The 25,855-nt window shown below is 38.8% G+C and overlaps 1 protein-coding gene across 1 annotated transcript; it reads right to left on the reverse strand.

The window, feature by feature from the left end:
* Nucleotides 1-194: 194 nt before the first annotated feature.
* On the reverse strand, nucleotides 195-25,149 carry LOC130923486 (serine/threonine-protein kinase ICK-like). The gene is made up of 14 exons (XM_057849227.1): nucleotides 24,998-25,149; nucleotides 20,264-20,534; nucleotides 20,098-20,152; nucleotides 14,731-14,852; nucleotides 14,575-14,654; nucleotides 12,865-12,997; nucleotides 12,580-12,751; nucleotides 10,147-10,314; nucleotides 7,175-7,543; nucleotides 6,890-7,092; nucleotides 6,634-6,776; nucleotides 1,173-1,289; nucleotides 979-1,086; nucleotides 195-891 (listed from the first exon to the last, which is right to left on the reverse strand). The coding sequence occupies exons 2-14, from the start codon at nucleotides 20,362-20,364 to the stop codon at nucleotides 746-748; spliced, it is 1,917 nt and encodes a 638-aa protein (XP_057705210.1). The 5' UTR covers nucleotides 20,365-20,534; nucleotides 24,998-25,149; the 3' UTR covers nucleotides 195-745.
* Nucleotides 25,150-25,855: the final 706 nt, after the last annotated feature.

Below are 25,855 nucleotides of genomic sequence, written 5' to 3' on the forward strand. Positions count from 1 at the left end.
ATTTTGCGTTGATCATTCAGCCAATCAATTAATTGGTTCATATTCGAAACAAATGTAGCCTTGACCCCCGTTCAATAACGTTTGGTCTCATTAATATCCCGTCCCCAGCAAAAAGTGTGCATGCAAGTTATGCTGTTATAACGTCTCTACCAATGTTGACACCAAAAACATGCCCTTGATTTATATATATTTATCATTTGCATACCTAAATACTTCAATCAACAGTCTTTCCCTTTAAATTATAAAAATAATAAATTTTGAATGAATGAATATTGTGGATGACTACTGTGCAACATAAGTGCAAAACCTTTACATATGAATTATGGCCATGGTTTTATTTGAAGAAAAAACAACAACATGCAAATGTTATCAGCATCACAAAGTAAAAAAACAAACAAAAAACATTTATACAAAAAAATGTACAGTAGCAACAAAATGGGTTGTAAACAACTCATAGTGACCTCATACGCATTGCTTTTATACATATTCGGAAGCAGGTTCAGTCATAAACTATACAAAAAGTGTAACCACAGCCAGAGAGTAATAATTATATTACAGAGGTGCAATTGTTTTCTTTTTTTTTTTTGGCTGGTTGCATGTAGCACATACACACACATACGCAACATCCACGATACAGTACATGTAGTGAAACAAACGTTATTGCTGTGTTATGATGTATGTACATCCTATAATTACTAGTTAGGCCTACTCTTTGGGAGGGACGTAAAGAGTGTTTTTCAGGCCACTAGCGGTGTCCATATTTGGCAGACCAGTCTATTCGCCCGTGGATTGTCTGTGCTGGTGCACGCGGTAATAGACAAGGGGGGCTTTTGTTGGCCACGTTGGTGGAGGCGTTCCTCTGGTTCCGACCTGATCGCCATGTTGCATAATCTTAATAATTAAAAAAAGCAAGCACACAGGCAATTAACGTAATGGTAAAAGATATAAATAACAAGTAGAAAAAAAAGGAATCCTAACTTGATGCTGTTGATTCCAAACTAGGACCCTTCTGAGTTCTGTGACTAACAGAGCCAGCATCTTTTGTGTAAAACGTTGGCATGTATCCTCCTAGGTTTGTATTTGTGCCTTTTTAGATAGAGAAAAAAAAAGACATTTATTCATACAAATTCCAAAAAATGGTGTCAGCAATGCGCCGATTATTGTAAGGTTACCGTGAAGACCTCTGCTTGGTAGTGTACCACCAAACGGAATACTCTTGTTTCCCCACAGATGGCTCCCCGACATGTCTTTATTTGTGTTTATGGCCACATTTTTCTTTGTGCCAATACCTTGAAGGACATGGAGAAAGATTAACTCTTCCTTAATTGGACGTCTAGCACCGTCAATGTCACTCAAACATGGGCATGGACTTCATTATCATTTGACAAGAAAAGGGCGTGGGGCAGCTCCGTATGGGGCCTATTTTCACAAATTTAAAATTCAAATATTTTCAAAACCAAAGCCGCTAGCGAACCAAAACCAAAACAGGCATATATGAGTTTCCATGAGCAGCGGCATAAAAAAATTCAAAGTCATTCCGTAATAAAATCCAGATTCATTATTTTTCATATAAGTATAACAAAACTTAAAATGGCTATAAAACTATCAGATTTTACACTAGATGCACAAAAATCACCAAATGCAGATATAATCACCTACATTTTCAGGATCAATAGCAATATTTAACATATAGTATAAGTTTTTGCCTGAAATAGCAACTTTTTTTTTTTTAAATTTAGAGCAATTTTGTTTTCAACAGCTAATAAATCACTCAGCTTTCACATCAGAAACTTAATACTTGAGAAAAACATGCAGAATCATCTTAATTTTACTCAGCAAAACCAAATTTTACATTTTTCTATATACAATCACAACTTATTTAGGTTGAAGTCCGATGTTACCATTGCTTCAGCACGTCTTGCCGGCTATCTGGCCCACGTTGTGTTTTTTTTTTTTAAATTAAAATGTTACATAAAATAAAACCCGTAAAAGCCATTTTTTTCCCTTTTTTTTTCTTTTTGCAAGGCCACAGAAAGTTATAAATTACTAGTTTTTGGCCAAAAAACGGGCAGTTGGCTGAAAATTACCTGATTATTTGAATGTAAAGTTAGGCATTTGTGTATGGATACAAGTCCTACATGGCACCGATCACAAAACGGAGAGCTTTTTAAGTTGGAAGTCTTTTGAACAACTGTGTAAATCTCTGAATTTTTATGGATATGGACATAAAACAGGCTAGATTCTTGGTTCAAAGCAAAAAACTGGGCCATTATCATTCATTTTAAGTAAATTTTTTTACGCTAAAATTAAACACATTTTTCCCATTCATTTCATTTTTTTCACAACGTTTCAAAGTACACGCATGGTGCTATTTTATTTAACAATTTCCTTGACCAAATCACTCGAGACACTCCCACCTGCTTGTATGCACTAAAACGTTCGTCCTTTTTCCACCTAAATCCGGCATTAGAATGCAGCGTGTGTCTGACACCCAGATAGCAGACCAACATTAAATAAACGTTGATTTACCATCAAAATCATCAGTATGGTTGACACTGAAATTTTCGAAGTCAAGTAACATTGAAACAACGTTGTTCCATAGTATGACAAGCGATGGTTGGGTTAATATTGTTTTATAGTTGATGAACTAATGTTGACAAATACTAGTAGTTGATTTATGATTGACAGGGAAATATGATTGAAAAGTCATTGAATTATGGATGAGCGGGCGTTTTGGTCGAAAACATAACATTGATTCAACGTTGTTCCATTTTTATTAATAATCAAAATGACATTTAGATTTTGTAACGATTTCAATGTTGAAACACCATAAATTGAGGGTGCAAAAGTGACGTTGATTAAACGATAAAAGATTGACAGCGGAATGTTGATCCAACATCTTTTCAACATCGGTCTGCTATCTGGGCAGGATCTCTGCACATTTCTGACAAGCAAATATAATGCTTTTTAAGACCATTTTAAGACCTCTGAGTATAAAAAATAAGACCACTATCACGGAACAAATACATATTTTTAAAAAAATAAATAAATCAGTGCATCTTCAGTTCACAAAATGGAACTTTTACTGCCTCTAAATATTTTAATCCTAGGGTACTGCTGTCAACAGTGCAGCAGTAGTACAACATCAACAGCAGAGAAACGAGTGGAAGTTTTACTACTGATCAAACTGCCTCAGTGCATCGGCTTCTCCTTAATGTCAGCCTTCAGGGCCACATTTTCATTTGAGGTGTAGTAGTGGTGTCGGCTAATCGTTTGCAGCAACCAACAGTATTTCTGCCTTTAGCGTAGCGAATGCAGTGAAAGCACTTGTGTCCTGTTGGTTCGATCATTTGCATGGGGACTGTTGTTGCCTGTCTAGGAGCATAGCGTGTATGCTTTTCCCCTTTCATGACAGCCCATTGTTCCCAATTTCGACATAGTTTGCATCGCGCCACATGTACCGACGTTTTTAACAACCAGTTGTATCTCGGCTCCTCAAGCCACTTACCACTGAACTTCCACTTCCCCATCTCGGTTTGTGTTCAAGTATGAATAGACAGTAAAAAAAGAGAGGCACCCTACAAAGAGGAAGTCCAAATACTCTCAGCCTGTTGCTCAGACAACAACCTGGTCCTGAAAAACCCAAAAACCAAAGAGGTCATCATGGACTTCAGGACCCACCGTCCCTGTACATATGGCGAGTGTGTGGAGAGGGTCCACACCTTCAGGTTCCTGGGAGTCCAGATCTCAGATGACCTCTCATGGGCAGCAAACATAACAGCTATCATAAAGAAAGCTCAGCAGGATCCGCACTTCCTGTGAGTCCTCAGGAAGAACAAGCTGGATAGGAAGCTGCTGCTCGCCTTCTACCACTGATCCATTGAGAGCCTGCTAACATACTGCGTTTCCACCTTGTAAGGGAGCTGCACTGCTGCAGACAGGGAGAGGCTTCAGAGGACAGTCAAGACAGCACAGAGAATCATTGGCTATCCTCTCCCCTCCCTGATGGACATCTACTCCTCTCGATGCCTCAGCAGAGCTCTAAACATCCTCAAGGACAGCTGACATCCTGTTCCCAGCTGTTTGAACTGCTCCCCTCTGGGAGACGCTACAGTATAGGTGTTTAAAAGCAAGAACAAACAGACTGAGGAACAGTTTCCTTGCTAAAGCCATCTCCACCCTGAACAGCCATATGTAACACCACATCACCCATGTCCAACATTCATTTACATGCAATATACTATGTGCAATACTTAGTACAATATTCAATGCCTTCACTGTCAACTGCTGCTACTTCTGTGATGGACCTGGCCGTTTAATTGTATTGTTTTTTTAAGAAGCCTCCAGTCAGCTGATCGTCACCTCCGCCAGCCGGCTGCCTCCCCTCACACTGTGACCTAAGCTGATTGACGCCGGACGGACAGACGAAGTTGCCGCCACTGATTGGCCACGACGTAAAGGCGCCAAGCTTCATAAACCTGCTGCTGTCAACGCTCTGGGAGGTCGCATTTGACAGGATTCGTGCCGCGGTCCTCCTCGCCAGCTGTTTGCTCGCCATTCACTGTCGTGTGCTTTGATCGCTAGTTTGATATACTCCCGCTTTTTCGGTGAAGTCTTTTGTGTTTTTCCATTATTGGATCGCTTTTGTTCATCACTGTAAATAAGAGCACTGAAGCTGTAGGGGTAAGCCGCCATTTCTGTTCAACCCGTTTTATCCAGTTTTTTTCCCTGAAGCTAGGTTAGTGGCTGTCTTTTGTCTTTTTCACAATCAGGGTTTAGTTAGCGGGTGGGGTTTAAGTGTAGTTCCTTTCGTTTGATGTTTTGGCCTGGGTTTACCCTGCATTTTGTATATATTGATTGCGAGTTTGATTATTGTGAATAAATTTGTGTCCACTTGTAAACTTGTGTGGCTTGTTTTATGTTACGCCCTTCGCGAGCCGTCCTTGGGACGTAACACTTCATTCACTTCAATTATTTGCACTGCCTGAACATAGGACTACCTCACACACATTTTATATTTATTTAGATTTTATACTTTTATTCTTGCAAGCCACTTTCGAGATTTTTTTTATTGTCCTGCACTGTAAAGGGAGATGCTCCACAATTTCATTGTATAACCGTATAATGACAATAAAGGGGTATTCTATTCTATTCTATTCTATTCTATTCTATTCTAAATTTAAAGACATTAACGTATGCCAACAACTTCATCTCTTCTCCACTCTGGTTCTACTACATGGCAAAAGGGCACACTGTCCACTGTGGTGTGATTCCTGCGCTATTAGACATGGCTGATGGAGCCTCTCTATTTTTACGGAATCTCGATAATGAGACTGGCTAAATAAGTAACGTAAGCACGAAAAAAAATCCAGACATATGTTAGGCTACCCGGTTGAACTCTAATACCTCCCATGTGAAATTTAATGCCATACCTTCAAAAATAGTAAAATATAATGCTTATTAAGACCTTAAAAAACACATATTGTAAATAAGGCGTTGTAAGACTTTTTAACTCATTCACTCCCAGCCATTTTCACCGGAGCAAGGCCCTTCGCTACCGGCCGTTTTACTGGATTTTGACAGATTTTGCAAGGCCCAGAGAAAATTCTGTTCTATTGCTATATAAACATGGAAGCCACCAAAAGAAAGATCAGACTCTCTTCTTTCAGCAGAAAAAAAGTTAGATCATATTTTTTTTCCCATTCTTTAGAAATCTGCATTATAAAATAGCTTAGTTTGAGCAATTTTCCAATTTCTGATGAAAAAAATTGAGAAATTGAGCTTTTTGTGAAAGCATGCATTTCAAACATAACTTTGACATATACACAGCTATTTTTTGCTTTAGTTACATCCCAAACATCTGAATAACGTTTTCCTTTTACAAAACAAGATAAACAACAAGACAAATAGAGCTTTTGATCGCAAAGTAAACATTTATTTACACATAACTAAACTATTGAACTATTTGCGCACATAACAACGGGGAAGGCTCTCGGCTGCTCCCGTAGCTAATCTGATGAGTCCAGATCAAGATCGGTTTCACTTTTTTCATCATCTTCATCCTTGGTTTCAACCTCGGGCTAAGGAGTAACACAACAAGAGCTCCGCAGAATGCGTGTGGAACCTGACACTGTTGTGTACGTCACAGTCTCTCTCATCAAGATAGATTTTTTTTAATCCTTCTTTGACGATAGTTTTGTTTTCTTTTTAAAACATTCCTCCAGTGTCGTTTGGCTTCCCCCCCCCCCGATCGTTCTCCACATTTTTCTCAAATTCTCCTGCGTCTTTAAAATGGGTTCTTAGCTTTGTGCATTATATTTTAGATAGACCGGAACCTATAGATGCCTCTTGTCAAAAAAAAACGCAAAAGACGTATGAATACGTTTTTGGGACACTGAAGCAATTAGAATGTATTTATTCGTTTTTGGGAGCAAATGAGTTAAGGATCCGCAGACACCACTGTTTGAGTTTAGCGCAATGAAAGCTGACACGACGCAATGTCTGAAGAAGCCGTCTCGTCAACTGATAATGAAGTCTGTGCATAGGCATTCACAGCCAGTCCTCTCAGTTTATGGCAGGCAATGAGTTACCATAGAGGGAAAAAACAACAACTTTGCAGTGATAAACTATTACCTGGTAAATATCGAGACTGCCTTAGGTAGTGTTGTTTGGCAGACGCTGTCCTTGATGCTTCCTGGTAGCCTGATGCCTTGTTTAGGTTTAAAGGTGCTTCTTCTTTGCAGTTTGGTCGACTGAAGTCCAGAATGTCACTATATCTGAAGTACAGTTAAGAATGAATGAATAATGATGAAGCTGGGATCTCAGGACAGGGACAGGATGTTTAACCAGAATTCTGAAAAGTGCCAAAAAGAAAATGTATTCATGTCACCTTCGAAGCGGCTCTTCCGGCTGCCTCGTCTTCTCTTTGGAGAAGTTTTTTCCCACAACACTCGCTGCTGTCAAATTAACGTCTTCGTAGTCATCCCACTCGTCCCCTTTCAAGTGTCCCGTGACGTGACCCCAGCGGCGACGCCCTCCCTTGGCTTTCATCTGATAGCTCAGTGGGGTCGCATTATCGCTTTCTTGCCTCGTCTGTGAACAGAATTATGAAATGTGATGAGATATGAATATTTTGAAGAAAGTTGAGGAACGGTGCAACTCCATTTGACCTCACCTTGCTCTTGTCAGGAATGAAAGGTAGATGAGTCTGTGGTGTTTTTTCTCTGGGTTCCTGCTTGAGAAGGTGTTTTGGTTGCTGCTCTCGAATCAGCTCCACGTGGCGTTGGTATGGCGCTGTGGGGCCTGGAATAGGGGAGGCCTGCAGCTGCTGCGCAGGCCTGGAGGGGGTGCAGTGTTGATTGTGAGGCGGCGGCTGAGAGGGGGGCACGGGCCTCAGATGTAAGGGTTGCTGCTGTGGAGTCTGCTGGGGCTGTAATATGGGCAGTTGTGGGGGCATCGGATGAGGCTGAGGTCTGCCCTGCTCCAGGATCTGCTGTGGGGTGCCCAGAGCTTGGCCCACGTGGAAGTACGAGTACCTGAGAGCCTGCATACAGTATTATGAAGTTTCCCTTTAGAATGATTACACGGCATTTAAAGCAACACTAGGTAAATTTTCAACCTTTATAAAATATTTTCATAACATTTGTGATAATATGTCGTCCGACACCTAGTTGAATGACACCTATTTTATATCTTGAAGGGGTCTGTATCGCTTTACCCGGCACTAATTAACTTTGAGGAGGGTGGCAGGAACCACACTAAGGGGGGTTAGCCATACTAAGCCACACGAATACTAACCTTCATATGCTAAATTTTAGCCACAACTGGATTCATTAGCTTATTACTATTCGTCCTTCACACAGCTGCTGGAAAACAAATGTTGTTTTATCTATCTACAGGCAACAGGGAGCTTGATTTTGATTCATTGATGATTTTACGACACTGTTTGGATGTGCGCTGGTCCTCATGGGAAACGCAGTCTTCCTTAAGGCGAAACACTACCACTTTTGTCCACCGGACAAAAACTGAAAAATTACTAAGGGTTTTTTTCATACTTTAAGTGCATTTTAACTGCATTCGGTGAAACTGAAAGCGCATTGGCGACGTCTTATGTGAAAAAAACCCGTCTTGACAAGGGCTGCAATTAACGATTATTTTTATAATCGATTAAACATACGATTAATTAAATGATTAATCAGATAAATGTCCCCCGAATTAAGCGGTAGATAATGGATGGATGGATGTCATTTTTTTTCAACTATCCTCACAATTTAACTTGACATTGTTTGAGGGATGCTGATAAGTAGCAATGAAGACAAAATGGATGACTGTTTCCTTCAAAAATAATATTTTATTTCAACTTCCTGACTTAACTGTACAGTAGTCTAAAACTCTACCATTTCAAGTACATAAAACTTGTTAAAGGTTTTAATAAAGGTATAAAACAGAAGAATTTCTGAGTACCGGTACACAAATCAGACAAAAGTTGCGATCAGGCAAATAAAGTGCTGCTTAATTGTTATATATATTGTGTATATTATGTTCATTTATTTTCTTTAAACAATCTAAACAAAGTTGAATAAGGAGGAGGAGGCAGACTATAATGTAATGAATCAGTCTAAAAAGTTGTTCATAAATACAATCTAAATCCAATTTCAAAGCATGACTATTTATTAGGGCTGTCAAACGATTAAAATTTTTAATCGAGTTAATTACAGCTTAAAAATTAATTAATCGTAATTAATCGCAAATAATCGCAATTCAAACCATCTATAAAATATGCCATATTTTTCTGTAAATTATATATATATTCTGTAAAATAATTTGTTGGAATGGAAAGATAAGACACAAGATGGATATATACATTTAACATATGGTACATAAGGACTGTAGTGGGCATTTCGCTCTACTGTCATTTAAATCTGTCTATGCTGTCCTCACTCCAAAGCGTCTACTTTTTCCAAAGCTAGACAGCTAGTGAACGACGCCTTAATAATCAGACGTCTTCCTTTTTCATCTGTTTATTAATAAAGTGGCCTCAAACCATTGTCCTCTTTAGACCGTAGTGAAACTACAAAAAAAAAGTACACAAGCGTTGCATTAGCAACAACATTAGCTTAGCACGCTATACAGGTTCACTAAACATAAACAAAAAGCGTCTCATACAAAAAATATAACACTTCGCTTACTAACATAATATGTACATTCTTTACAACAACCATACTTACGGACAAATCTTGTCCAAGGATCATATAAGCACAACATTACAACGTAGGCGTCAGCCCGAGACGTCGTGCAGCCATATTGAACTGGCAATAAAGCAATAAACCATGTCGCAAAGCGACCACAAGAGTTCGCTGTTAGACAGCACAAAAAACCTTGCTGTAAAACTTACCAAAAGGCAGAATACTGTCGGAGCGGGACATGTGCGTTAATTGCGTCAAATATTTTAACGTGATTAATTTAAAAAATTAATTACCTTGCGTTAACGCGATAATTTTGACAGCCCTACTATTTATAGTTTGAGTTTGTGCTGAAGGGAGATTCTAAACTGGGTTTATGTGTGTGGTTTCGTTATAAAATGAAATGAGACAACTTTATGATCTTACAATAACTCATGTGCTAATAAGCTTCTCCAAAACACAATACAGACACATAAGCCGCTAACTATCTTAGCGCTCTGTGCTAAGTCTCATTAAAAAGAATACAAACAATGCTATTGGCATAATTTACTCACCTCTGACGGACGCACACTGGATCTAACAACACAAAAGACACCAACTCTCAACACTTGGCAATATTATTGATTCAGCAACCCAGCAACAGCCGTTGCAGCTGTGAACTCTCTCTTTCTTGTAGTGAACTCTCTCTTTCTTGCTCATAGCTGCCGGCAAAATTGATGATCAAATTAGTTGGCAACTAATGTACTAATTGATTTTAATCGATTAGTTGTTGCAGCATAGGTCCCAATCCTCTGCCATTGCACTCAATTGCATTGTATTTTTGTTCGTTCATTAAAACTGGATTTCAACTCTGTGCCTTTATGTAAGACTTCATTTAAATATTAATAAGTGTCTAATGATAACACATAATGTTCATCATTTCAAAATTCTAGTCAACCTAACAGCAATTTCCATTACAGCTTACCTGTGCAGAAGTTGGTCTTTTCTTAGGGTCCCATTGGAGAAGGTCAGTCATCAGGTGAATGGCTTCTGGACTGGCATTAGGAATCAGTGTCTTCAGATTACTGGGAACACATTGGGGCCAACGGAAATACATGGCACTGGCCAGCTGGAATCCCTCCGACCAATCATTCTAGATGACAAAAGAGGAAAAACGCTACGTTACACTTTGACTTGCAATCAGAAACTAAATCACAGCCCTTCCTGTAATATTGGTCACTACAGGGCAAGTGACTATTATTTGCTCATTTAAAAAAATAGCTTGAATATTACATTTTTTAAAAATAATTGATATCTTTTATTAGTTTTATAATAAAATACATTAATTAATACCACTTTAATTAAAAAACAAAATTAAAATAAACATATGCACACTGATAACGGCCCCAACTAACACTCTCAAGTTGTTGTTTGTTTTTCATCATATTTAACTCATTTAAACAGAGAAGACTGGCTGTGAATGCTCGTGTTTCAGTGCCACTGATAGCGCTAGACGTCCAATCATGGGTGTAGGTTTGGTCTCAACATTGGTAGGGACAATATGACAGCATAACCTGTGTGTACACTTTTTGCGCATGCACGCAACAAACCACCCTGGACTCAGTTGTCCATTCAATTGGCTGACATACTAGCATGTGATCAGCATGGAGTTAGCTCCGAAGCTTGAAAATTGTTAGCTATAATTACCTTAGTCATCTCTTTAATGCTCTCAACACAGACGCTTAAAGAGCGTATGACACCAAAAAGCATGTTTATTTCATATTTCACGCGGTGTTTTATGCTTCTGAATGAAATGGACCGCTTGGATGTGTGTGGAAGCGATGGTTTTATACATTCAATTTTTGAATCCCGCGCCATGAAAATGAGTGACTTCCGGCTTCAGTCACGGGTTTAGGACGAATGCGAATGTGACGTCGCCCAGGTCAGCATCTCACAGTACAGCGTTGTTTTCTAGCATGCAAATGGATGTTGCGGATTAATTCGTTTATTTTTCGCATAATGCAGGCCAAACGGCTGCAGGCTTTTGTGGCTGCACCAGGGAGAGGCGTGTGAACCTTTTTGGGTTTCAAAAGGTTCCCATTCACCGGCAGATATTGGCCAAAACAAGCCCTACTACTGTAGGACCATGGGACTTACAAGGAAGAGAGTAAACATCGTGTTTTGCATTATGTTAAATACTGGGATCATGGCACACGTCTTAATACCGAGGTGGCATGCATTTTGTGGCTGACATGCTCCTTGTCCACTCGGCCGACGGCTTGTCGCACATCCCCCCGTCGGGAGAGCACTATATTGGGCTTATTGCCCTCTTCGTTTGCCCGGTGTTCTGTCAAATTTTCCACCTGATCATTAATTTTTACCTTTTGTTGAAAATGGCCGCGAATACAGCAATTACAAAGTAAACACTACAAACTTTCTTTAAATAAAGGACTGTTTAATTGCTTTTGATCATGGATGGGCATGTAGAAAAGCTCTCCTGACGCATTCTGCCATGTTGGCTGCACAACAACTGCAGCCGCTCTCCTATGACTCTCTCGCTGTTTACGTCTTCCCGTGTAGTAAAGAATTATTTTGCCATATTTGAGTTGACCATCTGGCAGCTACGTGCTCCTCCGACGTCAGCCAGTTTGTCCGGCAGTCACTGTCCAGCTGCTTCCCTCTGCCCTCAGCAGAGCTCTAACATGCTCGCCACCGGGCGGGTTGCCAATCGGCGAAGACAATCTGCTGCCGTGTGAAATGATCTGGGCTTGTTATGTGTGATTTTTCGCTTCGAAGACTTTGAAACATCACTCGGTTCGGGTTAGCATGTCGGCTAGCTGTCACACCTCTCAGTTTGTTTACTTCCTCCGAAGCCGGGGCAGGGAAATGACAAAAGCCCGACTAACTCCGGTGGCATCGTTCTGGAGGTGCAAGAATATGACAGTTTTGATGACCATTATGGAGTAATTTTGCCATGTTGTACTGAATAAATGCATTTTTATTATTTCATATTCCATTTAGCACACGACTGTTATTTGTCATAACCATACCATTTATTTAGCTATTTTAGGGGAAAAATACTTGGATAAAAAGAATATCCTGTAAAAATACTGTAGTAGAGAGACCGAAACAATGGCATTTTGTGGCTCTCCCCCTCAATGGGCTAAATAGTAAAACAGATGAAACCATTCTCCTGCCTATGTCATCCTCCTGTTGGGGACGCTAGAGCCCTATAATGGTAGGTGTGGCTAACCGTCAGATTAAAAGACTAATTTCTCGTCATCTGCGCTTTGCCAAATTGTTGTATATACCGGTAGTCGAATTGTCTAAAAATATGATTCTAATTCACATAATAATGCTATTTAAGACTTTAATTTGACTTTAAATTTCCCTGATTGTCTACCCCTGAAAAGTTTACCTTCTTTGGTGTACCCAAAACTTGGCAAATCTTGAATATGGTGTCCACCTCGCTGGAGCCGGGAAATAAAGGCCTGAGTGTGTAAAGTTCAGCCATAATGCAGCCCACCGCCCATTGGTCTATGGGAGAACTATAGGATATGGATCGGAGGAGGACCTCTGGAGCGCGGTACCTGTACATAAATGAATCCTATTACCCTGACTTTTTTTAAAGACAAACGTGTCTTTATTTTAAAGACACAATTTCGGTACGATTTAGTGTTTTCCGCCTCGGTGTGTAACTCACCATCTGGTTGACACATAGTCCGTGTACGGTGGTCGAGATCTTATCTCCCGGGCGAGGCCAAAGTCAGCGATCTTCACCAACTCTGGACCCATGCACAGAAGATTCTCGGGCTTCATGTCTCTGTGGAAAAACCCTAAGAGAAATACCCGATGATACAGTTAGATGATGTCAGGGTTAACTGAGTACTTTGGCGGCATAGTGGTGATACATAATTTGATTTGATTGATTGATTGATGATTTCATAATGTATTCACATGACACATTCCCCATTCACTGCCTTCCCAAAGGGGGCCTTCCAACACTCTGCTTCATTTATTAGCAGTGAGTCACATGCAGCGATCTAACGCCCGATTTAGGCTGAAAAAGTAAGGTAATTATCATATTTTTGTACTATGCGTGCATTTTGAAGCGTTGGAGGGAAAAATCAATGTGAGAAATTAGCAGCTACAGCAATGGTAAATGGTGTTATACTTATATAGCGCTTTTCCACCTTTCAAGGCGCTCAAAGCGCTTTACACTATCTCACAATGGCATTATACTTCGCAATATTACCGTAAAATAACTGCTAACTGCCCATTTTTTTGCTTTTAACCGAGAACCGAGGCTGTTTTACCTCCATGTCTATAAACAATTCAGGCATTTAAGCAATTAATCACAAGAATTCTCAACGCAAAAAGCACTTTATTGTACTAAAGGGGCCGCCACAGTGACTTAAAGGCTAGCAGGACGTTCAACATATTTACGTAAAATAAATGCTTTCTACCTGTTTTATTTATATATATATTTTTTTATCAATTTTTTTGCTTTCAACCAAGAATCAAGACTGTTTTACGTCCATATCTAGAAAGAATTCAGGGATTTATCCATTTATTCACAAGAATTTTCAACGGAAAAAGCTCTTTGTTTACATATGGTGGCCGCTAATTTGCTTACTAACTAACATCGTAGTTCGCAATATTTACGTAAAATAAATGCTACCTGCCCGTTTTTTTGCTTTTAACCAAGAAATGATTACGTTATGAATTACGTCCATATCTACCGTATTGGCGCGAATATAAGACTGTTTTTTGCATTAAAATAAGACTGAAAAAGTGGGGGTAGTCTTATATTTGAGGTCTAAACATTGCTTCTAAAAGCAAAGAAAAACGTGCAGTTAGCATATATTTTACCAAAATATTGCGAACTATGATGCTAGTCAGTAAGCAAATTAGCGGACGCCTTATGTAAACAAAGATTTTTCCTTTGAAAATTCATGTAAATAAATGCTTAAATCCCTGAAATCTGTATGATCTGGACGTAAAACAGTTTAATTTCTTGGTTTAACCAAGAATCGAGACTGTTTTACGTCCACATCTATAAAGAATTCAGGGATATAAGCATTTGTTCACAAGAATTTTAAACGGAAAAAGCTTTGTTTACATATGGCGGCCGCTAATTTCCTTACTGACTAGCCTCATACTATGCAATATTTACGTAAAATAAATACTAACTGCACTTTTTTTTTTTTTTTTTGCTTTTAACCAAGAATCAAGACTGTTTTACATCCATGTCTATCAAGAATTCAGGAATTTAAGCATTTATTTACAAGAATTTTCAACGGAAAAAGCTCTTTCTCTGTGTTTCTACTCGGTCAGCTTTGACGGAGATAGGCCCCTTATGAATCGGCCCCGCGCCCTGTCAATACATTATGAAGTCCATGGTGATACATACCATGTTTATGAATGAATGCAAGCCCCTGAAGGATTTGAAACATGATATTTCTAACAGCTGATTCGGGGAACAAACGAGTCCTGGCGAAAGAAAAGGGAAATAAAAACGGTTGAGCTAGGGAAAGATGGAGTTCAAAATTAAGTAGGCATAGAGTACCTGTCTTTCATTAGCTGGTACAGATTTTCCTTCATGTACTCAAAAATAAAATACAAGTGATCATTTTCTCTGATGACCTCTTTCAGCTTGATTACATTTGCGTGGTTGAGCTTCTTTAAAGACTGAAATGAAAAGACAAGTTCTTTTAGCACCAAATCATGACAAAAATATGTAAAAAAAAAAAAAAAAAAAAAAAAAAAACCTAAACAAAACAAAACAAGGTAAAAGTGTCAACACAAAGCAAGAAGCACAGGGATGATTTCAGGATTCATCATGCTATATTTTCGTGAGGAGACCAAACTGGGAATTTGGCTTTTTGTGCCTTAACATGCTGTACTTTTAAGCTAGTCTTCTACTGATTTAAGAAGTCAAACTCTATAAGAAGGGGTATTTGAGCTCAAGATAGAGGAAATAGCTGACATAATAGTACACAAGAATCACCTTGGACTCTTAAGAGCTGCTGTGGGTAACATTCTGAATGTGGAAAAAAAAAAAGACATAAAACTGACTGTTTCACATCACCGAAGTGTCTGTCAAAACCAATATTTACAGTTTCACTTCTCTAAAAATGTAACCTTTTATATTAGCTTTATTGTACTTTAGCTTTATTGTACTTTAGCTTTTGATTATGTTGTGCACGTTGTGGCGACGCTATAATCTCGTACTCCGTACAATGACAATAAAGGCTTTCTATTGTAATCTTTGATTGTTTTATTCTACCCTACTCTAAAGCAGAGAGCAAGGTTTCATGTGAAATTATTTCTGTAAAATGAAAATTAAAGTTAAATGTATTTGTACAAATAAACAATCCTTGTACTTTTTATAAGTGCATTTATTGTGTCGCTGTTTGAGAAAATCCATGCATATCATAAAACATACTCTTAACGCTATAGATCCCACTCACATGACGTCACAACCACGCCTCCGCGCCATATTGTCCGTCAAATAGGGATGTCCCGATCCAGGTTTTTGCACTTCCGATCCGATACCGATGTTGTTTTGCACTTCCGATCCAATACTGATACCGGCCGATACCGATACCGGCCTATCTGAGCATGTATTAAAGTGTAAAGTTATTTAGCCTCCTTACTTAGTTGTCAGACTCATGTTGAAAAGGGTTTTAGTACTCTTGATAACAACTAGCCAGCTGAATTAGGTGAGTTTGAATAACACACAATGGTTGGTAACAAGAAACTGACCTGTTTATTCAGTGACAAACACAAACATTCTAAATAACAAACAGAAATGATTTAGTCAGTCAGTAAAACGTGCAAATAATATTGTAAACTGTCAGTGGAAAAACCCACAAACTTCCCAAGCTATTAGATGCTTTTAATGTTTCGTGGATTAGTTACAAAAATTGTATAAAAAGCCTCTCAGATTTAAATAAACGACTATTTCAGCATCAAGTTAACATTTTAAAACAGTAAATAAAATACTCAAGTCCCCATTCTGTATCAGCAGCTTTAAACTACATTCAATTAATTTAATTTTGCGAATCAACTGTTGTTAAGTTGATTAGAAGTTGTTAAAATTGCTCCCGTTATTCCATAATTTCCCTTCTGTCTACTTTTGACATGTGAAAGTTTTAAAACTAGTTTTGAAGATAGATTCAAGTCAAGATTTTGCCGATTTAGGAGTATTTTAGATAAAAAAAGTTAATTAGGTTCGCTTGGAAGGTTCACTACAACAGCCTACAAGGGAAGTCTCCTGCTTTAAGATGGCGGCTGTTTACTAACGCACGTAATTTTCAATGCATGTGTTGCAACCGGCGTCTAGTCTGTCATTTTGCATCCAGTTCTATATACATATGATATTTATTAGACAAGCATGATGTTTATGCTGCATTCCAGAGAAGTGGGAAGTCGGATTTATCCCACTCGGATGGTACCAGTTCCGGCCTCAAAGCATTCCAAGCAAATGTAAACAACAATGATGGCTGATCGCGACGAGGTGTTTTTTTTATTTTGGCCATCCAAAGACATTTTGACCTCCAGCGAACCTGCCTTCCTATAAGCGATCAAATAGTAGAGGAAAAACGACGGCTGCGTTATTGCCCACACTGTAAACTGCCTTTTTTTAGTTACATCCTTTGCTGAACGTCAATATAAAATCATAGCACAACAAAGATGATGTCGGACTTTTCCAGCCTCCGACTAGGAAAATATCATTGGAACGCCACTCGAACTGGGAGGTCCAAGTCGCGAAGTCGGAGAAAAAATAACTACCCCGACTTCCAAGTTGTTTCAATCTGACGTCACTGGACAAAATGGCGCTCAAGAAAACGTATTGAATAATAACACAATAATGAAGTAAATCAAGTTTATTTGAGACGCCATGTATTTTTTTTCTCATCCAATGAATTATCTTTGTTGTGCTATGTTTTTATATTGACGATCAGCAAAGGATGTAACTAAAAAAAGGCAGTTTACAGTGTGGACAATAACGCAGCCGTCGTTTTTCCTCTACTATTTGATCGCTTATAGGAAGGCAGGTTCGCTGGAGGTCAAAATGTCTTTGGATGGCCAAAATAAAAAACACCTCGTCGCGATCAGCCATCTTGTTGTTTACATTTGCTTGGAACGCTATGAGGTCGGAACTGGTACCATCCGAGTGGGATAAATCCGACTTCTACCTTCTCTGGAATGCAGCATAAAAGTGTTAGATGGTGCGTCTTTACTCACGAGAGATAATGGCTCGTCATCCAGAATGAATTCTTCGACAATGACTCTTGTTATTCCCTGGGCTTCGGGACTGTCGAGTGCCAGTTTGTCACGCATAGCAAAAGTTTCTGTCAGTGTTAGTTGCGTAGGACCTTTCTTTTTGTCTTCAGTTTTCTTAACGTACTCCTCATATTGTTTGTGGTGGTATTTCGCTAAATGCTTGATTAGGTTGGTTGTATTAAAACATCTTACAGCTTTACCACCACGCTTGACTTTATCGTGGCATATGTTGCACTCTGCCTCTTCGTCTTTGTCGTCCTTTTAAGGTGAAATGATCCCACACAGCTGACATTTTTACCGATAAAGTCTCTTGGTAAATTGGGAGACGGTAATGCAGTGTGTTGAAGGAGTGCACTAAAATGCGGACCAGATTTGAGGCAAACCGAAGCAAAAACTGGAATGGATTATGTATATTGGTCCGCTGGAAAACCCGGACCGGATTAAAAAAAACTGGATCGAAAGTCGGGATCGGAATTTTTCCGTGTGGGCCGATCCGATAACGATGCGCATTTTTTTGCCCATAGCGGCGTCCGATCCGATCCAAATATCTCATCGGGACATCTCTAAATCTGATTACTTTCTTTCGGCGACGAGTAATCTAACGCGTTCATTTTTCTACACCAGTAATCCGATTAAAGTTAGTTTCCTTAATGTCTGTGCATTACTATTTTTTTATTGCCTCATAATGTATGTAGAATGAAGAATATTGTACTCGTGTACGAAGAGCATTTTGAAGGCATGAATGCTAGAAAGGTTCCTGGCACGTGTTTCAATGGTAACCACTCAGAGCTACTTCATGTTTTGGTCTCGAGTCACACGCACTCAGTGTTGTGGGACTGAGATAGACGTGTGTTGAAATGTGCGAGCGAATGTTGATCTGTGTACATCCATGAGGGTATCAGCAATAGGCTGGACCCCCTACATGCACGACTGTTTCGTAGCTTTGCCGTTGCAACGACGGGCAGTCATCGCTACAAGTTGGCAAGCTTTGTTTACATCATATTCGTGTTGCACATTTATGCCGTGAGGTGATGTGTTCGTTTAGCATCTTTGGGATGTCTTGCAAGTCCGACTGAGTGTAAAGTGCTTAGTTGCCGCCACGTTTTGTGGCCAAATTGACCGCGTGTGTGTACGGCGTACTTCTGGGTTGTGCACGCGCATCCGCGCTCGCCACCACCTTTGTTTATTGCAGTGTGCAATTCATTTGTGTGTTGTTCATTATTGTGCAGTCAATCTGCATTGGTTTATATTGGCACTGATATGCTGTTAAACCTAACCTGAAATTCAGAATTTTTGACATTACGCTTAATCTTAGAGTTAGTGGGGTTTATTAGTTGGTGGAGTTGATTTCAACAAATTCCATGCAGTTTGTCACTTATTTGCTAAGCTAGCGTGAGTCAATGGTGGTTGAAATCAACTCCATCGATTAATTAAACCTCCGCTAACTTGAAAATTAAGCCTTATGTGAAAAATTCTGATCTTCCCCTTTAAGTTCAATTATCGGAAAGTCAATTACATACGATGACATTTTTCAGTTGTCATTCATTATGTAGGGAGAAAAATTGGTAAAAAGTAACTAATAAATTATCTTTATAGTAACTTAGACACTTTAATCATGAAGTAATCGGTAAAGTTACTAGATTACTTTTTTGAGGCGTAATCAGTAATTAGATTACTTTTTCAAGTAACCTGTGAAAACACTGCTTGTGAAGTCAAAAACTATGAGTTAGCTCCATCTTGAAGCTCAACAAGAGAATGGCAAGAGTGTGCAAAAAGTCATGAGAGCAGAGGTTGGCTACTTTAAAGATACTAGAATATCATACGTTTTTAGTTACTTCACCTTTTTCGCCAAGTACATAATACCATATGTGTTCATTATTGTTTTATTAACTTTAGTGAGAATTTACAATGTAAATAGTCATGAACACACATAAATGAGAAGGTGTGTCGAAACTTTAGGGCCTGTACTACAAAAGGCGCAGTAGTAGTCGAAGTAGTAGTAGTAGTAGTGCTTGGGGTTGCGTTAAACATCCACTAGACGGTGCTGCGCTAAAGGGAATGTCATGCAATGATTAACCAATATTAATGGTAAATGGTGTTATACTTATATATCCATAAATAATAAAATTATAAGGCACACTGTCTGCTTTTTGAGAATATGGAAGGCTTTTAGGTGCGCCTTAAAGTGCGGAAAATACGTACCGTATTTATCACTATTAGTCGGTAATTTTTCATGAATACAAAGAAATACATCAATATATAAATGTTGATAAAATGCAATAATATCAAAATAAATAAAAACAAAAATACACTGTAGTAATGGTCCGCAATAACACTCAAAAGTTTTCTTTTTTTTCATCGTCTAAAACTCATTGCTTACCATTGACAATGATAGCTATCCAATTTATTCAAACAAGGAGAACTGGTTGTGAATGCAAAACCTTCAGTACCATTGACGGTGCTAAACGTCCAATCCATTTTAACTGGGAGGTTTGACAGCAATCCCAGTCAAAATGGATTGTACGTCAGTGGCAGTCAATGGGTTACATGAGTACCGTATAAAGGGTTAAAATATAGAATTTCTTTTGGAAAATCTTTTGCCAGATTTATGTCTCATAGAATATGTATAGCATGTATTACAAACCTTAACTTCCCGAAGGTTCATGCATTCTTCCCATGAGTAGAACTTTCTTTTCATCCTAAAAATATATACATATATATTTCAGCTTAATTGGACACTCAATTACTGCACTTGTTGCCATGTGTCTTTCAAGTACACTTTACAGTTAGATGACACAGTTTACACTCACTTCTTAATGGCAACAAGTTCTCCGGACTCTAGATTGCGTCCGAGGATGACCGATCCATAAGTGCCATCTCCGAGCTGTTTGAGGGTACTGTATCTGTTCATTGTGCTCGTCCTTCCTTACCATTATCCGGGGGTAGAAGTTAACTGGGTGGGGATCTGGGATTTGTTTTCCTGCTTCTGCTGCAGAATGCAGCCAAATTTCCTGTGACAACACCGCAAATCCACGGCTGGAGAAGGAGGACTCATGGTGTCATGGGTTTGACTCCTCCCAGCTTTGGGAAAATAGAGGGGAGAAATTATTGTACACATTTTAAATTATTGTACGCATTGTACCATCTATTCCACTTCGGTGGAAGTGACAGTCCTTTAAATTAATTCACAAGCTCTGAAATACAACTTTAAAATTCACTTCCTTTGTTCTCAATTTAAATATTTTACAATGTTTCACCTAGACATGTGCCGATTACCGGTTTCAAGGTATGCCGTGGTATGAAAATGTTAAGGTTTCAAAACCACAAAGGTTTTCCGTCATACCTTAGGATCAGCTATATTTTATGTCCTAAAAATGCATGGAGAAATCCCTCGCTTGCAGCTGCAAGGCTCAACCCTCCCCCACTGGTTGTTGCTCAGTGTCAGTGAGTCTGCTGTCCTACATGATGGCTGGAGGAGGTGCAAGTCCTGAACATTTTTCCCCCATAGAAGAAAACAAAATCGCTGGTATGGGAAAATTCCAGCTACAGAAAAGTTACACACGGCTGCAGCTAGGAGGACGAGGGCCAACCGACATGTAAAAAACTGTTTGCCGAGGTTGGCTGCTGCGAGGAGGCACTACCTCCAATATGATTTCGCATTTACTCTACCGTTCAAAAGTTTGGGGTCGCTTAGAAATTTCCTTATTTTTTAAGGCAAAGCACTGTTTTTTTTTTTTTTTTCCAATTAAGATAACATTAAACTAATCAGAAATACACCCCATACATTGTTAACGTGGTAAATGACTATTTTAGCTACAAATATCTGGTTTTCAATACAATATCTACATAGGTGTATAAAGGCCCATTTCTAGCAATCAGCACTCCAATATTCTAACAGTACATCGTGTTTGCTAATTGTGTGAGACGGCTAATGGATGATTAGAAAACCCTTGTGCAATTATTTTAGCTGAAAAGCAGTTTAGCTGATTACAGAAGCTATAAAACTGACCTTACTTTGGGCTAGTCGAGTATCTGGAGCACCACAATTGTGGGTGTGATTAAACTTTCAGAATGGCCACAAAAAGAGAACTTTCATGTGAAATTTGAGTCTATTCTTTTTCTAAGAAATGAAGGCTATTCCATGCTGGAAATTGCCAAGAAACTGAAGATCTCCTACAATGGTGTGTAGTGTACTACTCCCTTCAGAGAACAGCACAAACAGGCTCTAAACAGAGAAGAAAGAGAAGTGGGAGGCCCCGCTGCACAACCAAACAAGGGGACCAGTACGTTAGAGTCTCTAGTTTGAGAAATAGACGGTACAGGTCCTCAACTAGCAGCTTCGTTAAATAGTACCCACAAAACACCAGTGTCAACATCTACAGTGAAGAGGCGACTCAGAGATGCTGGCCTTCAAGGCAAAGTGGCAAAGAAAAAGCCATATCGGAGACTGGCCAACAAAAAGAAGAGATTAATATGGGGAAAACAACACAGACAATGGTCAGCGCTTGATATTGGATCCAATTTCATCCTACAACAGGACAATGACCCAAAGAACTATTTAGGGAAGAAGCAAACAGCTGGTATCTGTCTGTAATGGAGTGGCCAGCGCAGTCACCAGATCTCAACCCCATTGAGCTGTTGTGGGAGCAGCTGGACCGTATGGTACGCAAGAAGTGCCCATCAAGCCAATCCAATTTGTGGGAGGTGCTTCTGGAAGCGTGGGGTGAAATTTCTCCAGATTACCTCAACAAATTAACAGCTAGAATGACAAAGGTCTGCAATGCTGTAATTGCTGCAAATGGAGCATTCTTTGACGAAAGCAAAGTTTGAAGCATAAAATTATTTTTTTTCAAATAAAAATCATTATTTCTAACCTTCTCAATGTCTCGACTATACTTTCTATTTATTTTGCAACTCATTTGATAAAAAAAAACAGTGTGACTTTTCATGGAAAACACAAAATTGTCTGGATGACCCCAAACTTTTGAACGGTAGTCATACAAAATTAAAGGTTAGTACACACTGTCATTAACATTTCCCACCAGCTACGAGAGTTAACGCCAGCGTGTTTAGTGAGTCTAGCGGTGGTAAAACATGGTGTTTTTTTCTCTCTGGAAACTGTCTGTGTTGAGAAAGAGAGTGTGATAATAGTGCTGCAACGATTAACCGATAAACTCGAGTAATCGATTAGAAAAAAGATTTAAATTAAATTTTGCCTCTTCGAGTATTCTTTTAATTAAATTGGCGTTTAAATGGTTTATTTTAAAAGTGTTTGCATTTAGTTCTATTGGTTTGGGAGGATACACTGACCTCTTGGCTGCCTCATTTCACATGGCTGAATCCAGCTGCTCCCTGTTAAGACCAACATAAGCTTTTGTTTGAGCTAATGTTTTTTTTAATACATTCGTAATTTTGTTTATAGGCAGGGGTGCACATAAGTGGTCCGCATGTGCGCATGCGTACTGGACGTAGACAAACGCGCTGGCCCTCAACGGCTTCCATACGCTTTTGCGTACAGATGGCTGACCAGTTTTTGCGGCGGACACAAGAAAATAACTTCTCAAAATGTCGAAGAGGCAGGCCCCACTGAGTAAAATATTTCCGTGTTCGCCCACCCCCGTCAAAAGACAGACAGACGACAGAGACGTCACCAGAGCTACTGAAAAAAAGGACTTTTGCTGAAAAGTGGCTGCAGGAGGTACCATGGCTAGAAGCAAATGATGCTCGCACGGAAATGCGGTACAAAATGTGCCGTAAGATTCCCAATGTCGCTGATAAGAGCAGCGCATTTTATGTAGGGTCAAAGAATTTCAGCCAACCAAACTTTGAAAAGCACGAAAAAAACAGAGAGCATGTGGCAGTTAAGCAAACTATCGATGTCAGACAGGACCCCACTCGCCCTATGGACAAGTGGCGGAATAAAGGTAATGAAGAAAAGCGCCATGCACTGACAAACGTGTTTTTGCTCGCATTTTACAAAGCTAAACATGCACGTTCAATGAGGTCTTATGAGGAGGACATCACACTTTTACAAAGGCTTGGAGTTAATGTAGGAGCCGCATAATGCCCTTTATTTTGAATTGGTGTTTTTATGTTTATTTCTTTACATTTCACTTCAAAGTAATGGTAATTTTGTTGTGTCAGTTGATGTTAATCAAGCATTAATTGTTAATATAATTAATTAAAGTTAATTGGCTCTAAGTAAAGCTTGTCATAATTTTATCGCATCAGGCGGGTCAGCTCTCAAGCTCAATGAGGACCAAGTCACATCTCCAGGTCCTCCTCTGAGAACCTGGGCAAAAAAAATATGCGCACCCCTGTTTATAGGTAAATTTAGCTGTTTTTTGTGGGAATATGTGTCTGAACCATTTGTTAAGAGCAATTAAAAAAAAAAAAACTTAGCATTTTATGGCATTTAAGCTAGCGGATTTTTGCTATTTAAGTTAGCCAATTGTTTTTTTGTTGTTGTACATACTGAAGATCCTCATTTATTTACTTTTTATACTGTTTGAGGCTGAGCTCAGGTATTTTAATTTTTCATGTTCCTTATCCGATTACTTGATTATTCAAACTATCTAGTTCATCAATTAATTGACTACTAAAATAATCGGTAGCTGCAGCCCAAGTGTATAACGTAAACATGATACGAGTCATACACGATTTTTTTAATGGAAAATAATTCAATTATTTTTGTTCTGATGGTAATATTGAGCTGTGGTTGTGGGTTTAGGTTCAACTAAAGGACTATTTTTATTTTATTTAGAATATTCATTCATTATTATTTTAACTTAACATCATACGTATGTTCGAACTTGCTAATATGTTTTGAAAAATAAAAGTCTTGTTCAATGGAATTTTCTTTAAAACCCAGATATCTCAAAGTAACACATTTTAGAGCTGTAATTGCAATACCGTGAAACCGTGATATTCTGGCTTGAGGTTATCATACCGTCAGGATATCATACTGGCCCATGCCTTACGCTTGTGTTTTTTTAGAATACAATATCTTCATTTAGCTCACATTTACATGCATGACAATGTGTTATTGAGACAAACAATAAAGCAATGCACCGTTATGCCCCTTCATTGTTCACTTCATCATAGCAGCAATCCATCAAATCTTCTTTGGGGAGGATTACGATGTCCAGATTTTCCGAAATCGGTTGCAGAAGGTTATTTCGCGCTGTTTAGCGTCATATGGCCGTGTTTATACCAAAGTGGAAAAGGACACGTGCAAGTAAGCATACACACATTCTATTTGTATTGACATTATTGTTTAAGTGCAAGCAATTTGAAGTGTACAAACATATTAGCACAAGTGTGCTGATTTACACACCTAAAGGCATGAAGGCATCGGTCAGTTATCGCGTGTTTTACCTTACATTGGCATAATGCATCATTTATCCTTGTTTTTTTTTTCTGAAGCGAATCGCAACACACGAAGAGTCTGGCCATAATTATTTTGACAGAAAATAAAATACATTTACTAGGAGAACACAACAGAGACAGAGCGGTGTTAAAAATCAAAACAATACAATTCTTACCCTCCTCGATTCAATTACGTCAGCGCACATGCTGAAACATGAGCAACCAAATACTAAAATAACACATTTACTGGTTAACTAACACTATCTCCATCTTCTGGTTGTTCTCGCTAAACATAAATGTAATCAAAACCAGGCCCAATCCCGTTCAAGTCAAGTAGTCATCTAAATCTCGCGATGTTTAAATTGAGCATTGACAGCAGCGCCTTCACAGCTCGTCATAGGCATAGAAATCTTATGAGGCTAGATGTCTTAAGGCAGGGTTAATATTAACAAACCAATGGCGTAGGTTTGAGCTCAACATTGGTAGGGACGACATAACAGCACAATCTGCATGTACACTTTTTCCTGGGAACGGGACATTTGTAAGACCAAACAGACTACACTTCTCATTTCTACATCTCTCACTAATATGAACCTAATTAATTGACAGCCTAAATGATCATGCAAAAATAAATCTGTTATGACTTGTACTAACGTTCATGCGTATTGGTTCAGGTGATACACTGTTCGATTTTAACCTTCGTTTTCAAAAACTACTAAAGAAACATTTTGAAAACTTCCTAAATAAATGTCTGGATTTTATTAGCCAATTTAAATTGCAATATTTGAACACGAATTATATTTTAAAAAAAATACAAACTTGTGAATCAGCAATTAACTATCTATGTACAAGGGGATAATCCTTAGTTCACTACATTTCTTACAGTTTAATTAATGTAAACAGTAGAAAACATACAGGAGGATATTTCTCTCAACGCAGCTTTATCCTCGAGTTTGACAAATTCACACAGATTAACTCACTCTGATGCAGGTCTGACTTTCAGTAGCAAAATTTGTGGTGTGTTCATAATCTCA

This window comes from Corythoichthys intestinalis, chromosome 10 (assembly GCF_030265065.1).
Source record: "Corythoichthys intestinalis isolate RoL2023-P3 chromosome 10, ASM3026506v1, whole genome shotgun sequence".
NCBI classification, from domain to species: Eukaryota; Metazoa; Chordata; class Actinopteri; order Syngnathiformes; family Syngnathidae; genus Corythoichthys; species Corythoichthys intestinalis.

Excerpts from the sequence above, each read along its gene's own strand:
- LOC130923486 (XM_057849227.1), bottom strand. The coding sequence starts at position 20,364 with ATGAACAGATACAGTACCCTCAAACAGCTCGGAGATGGCACTTATGGA. Across the intron at positions 12,998-14,574 it reads TGCATTCATTCATAAACATG|GGTTTTTCCACAGAGACATG; the intron begins GTATGTATCACC and ends TATTTCTCTTAG. Across the intron at positions 892-978 it reads TTTGGAATCAACAGCATCAA|ATTATGCAACATGGCGATCA; the intron begins GTTAGGATTCCT and ends TTAATTATTAAG.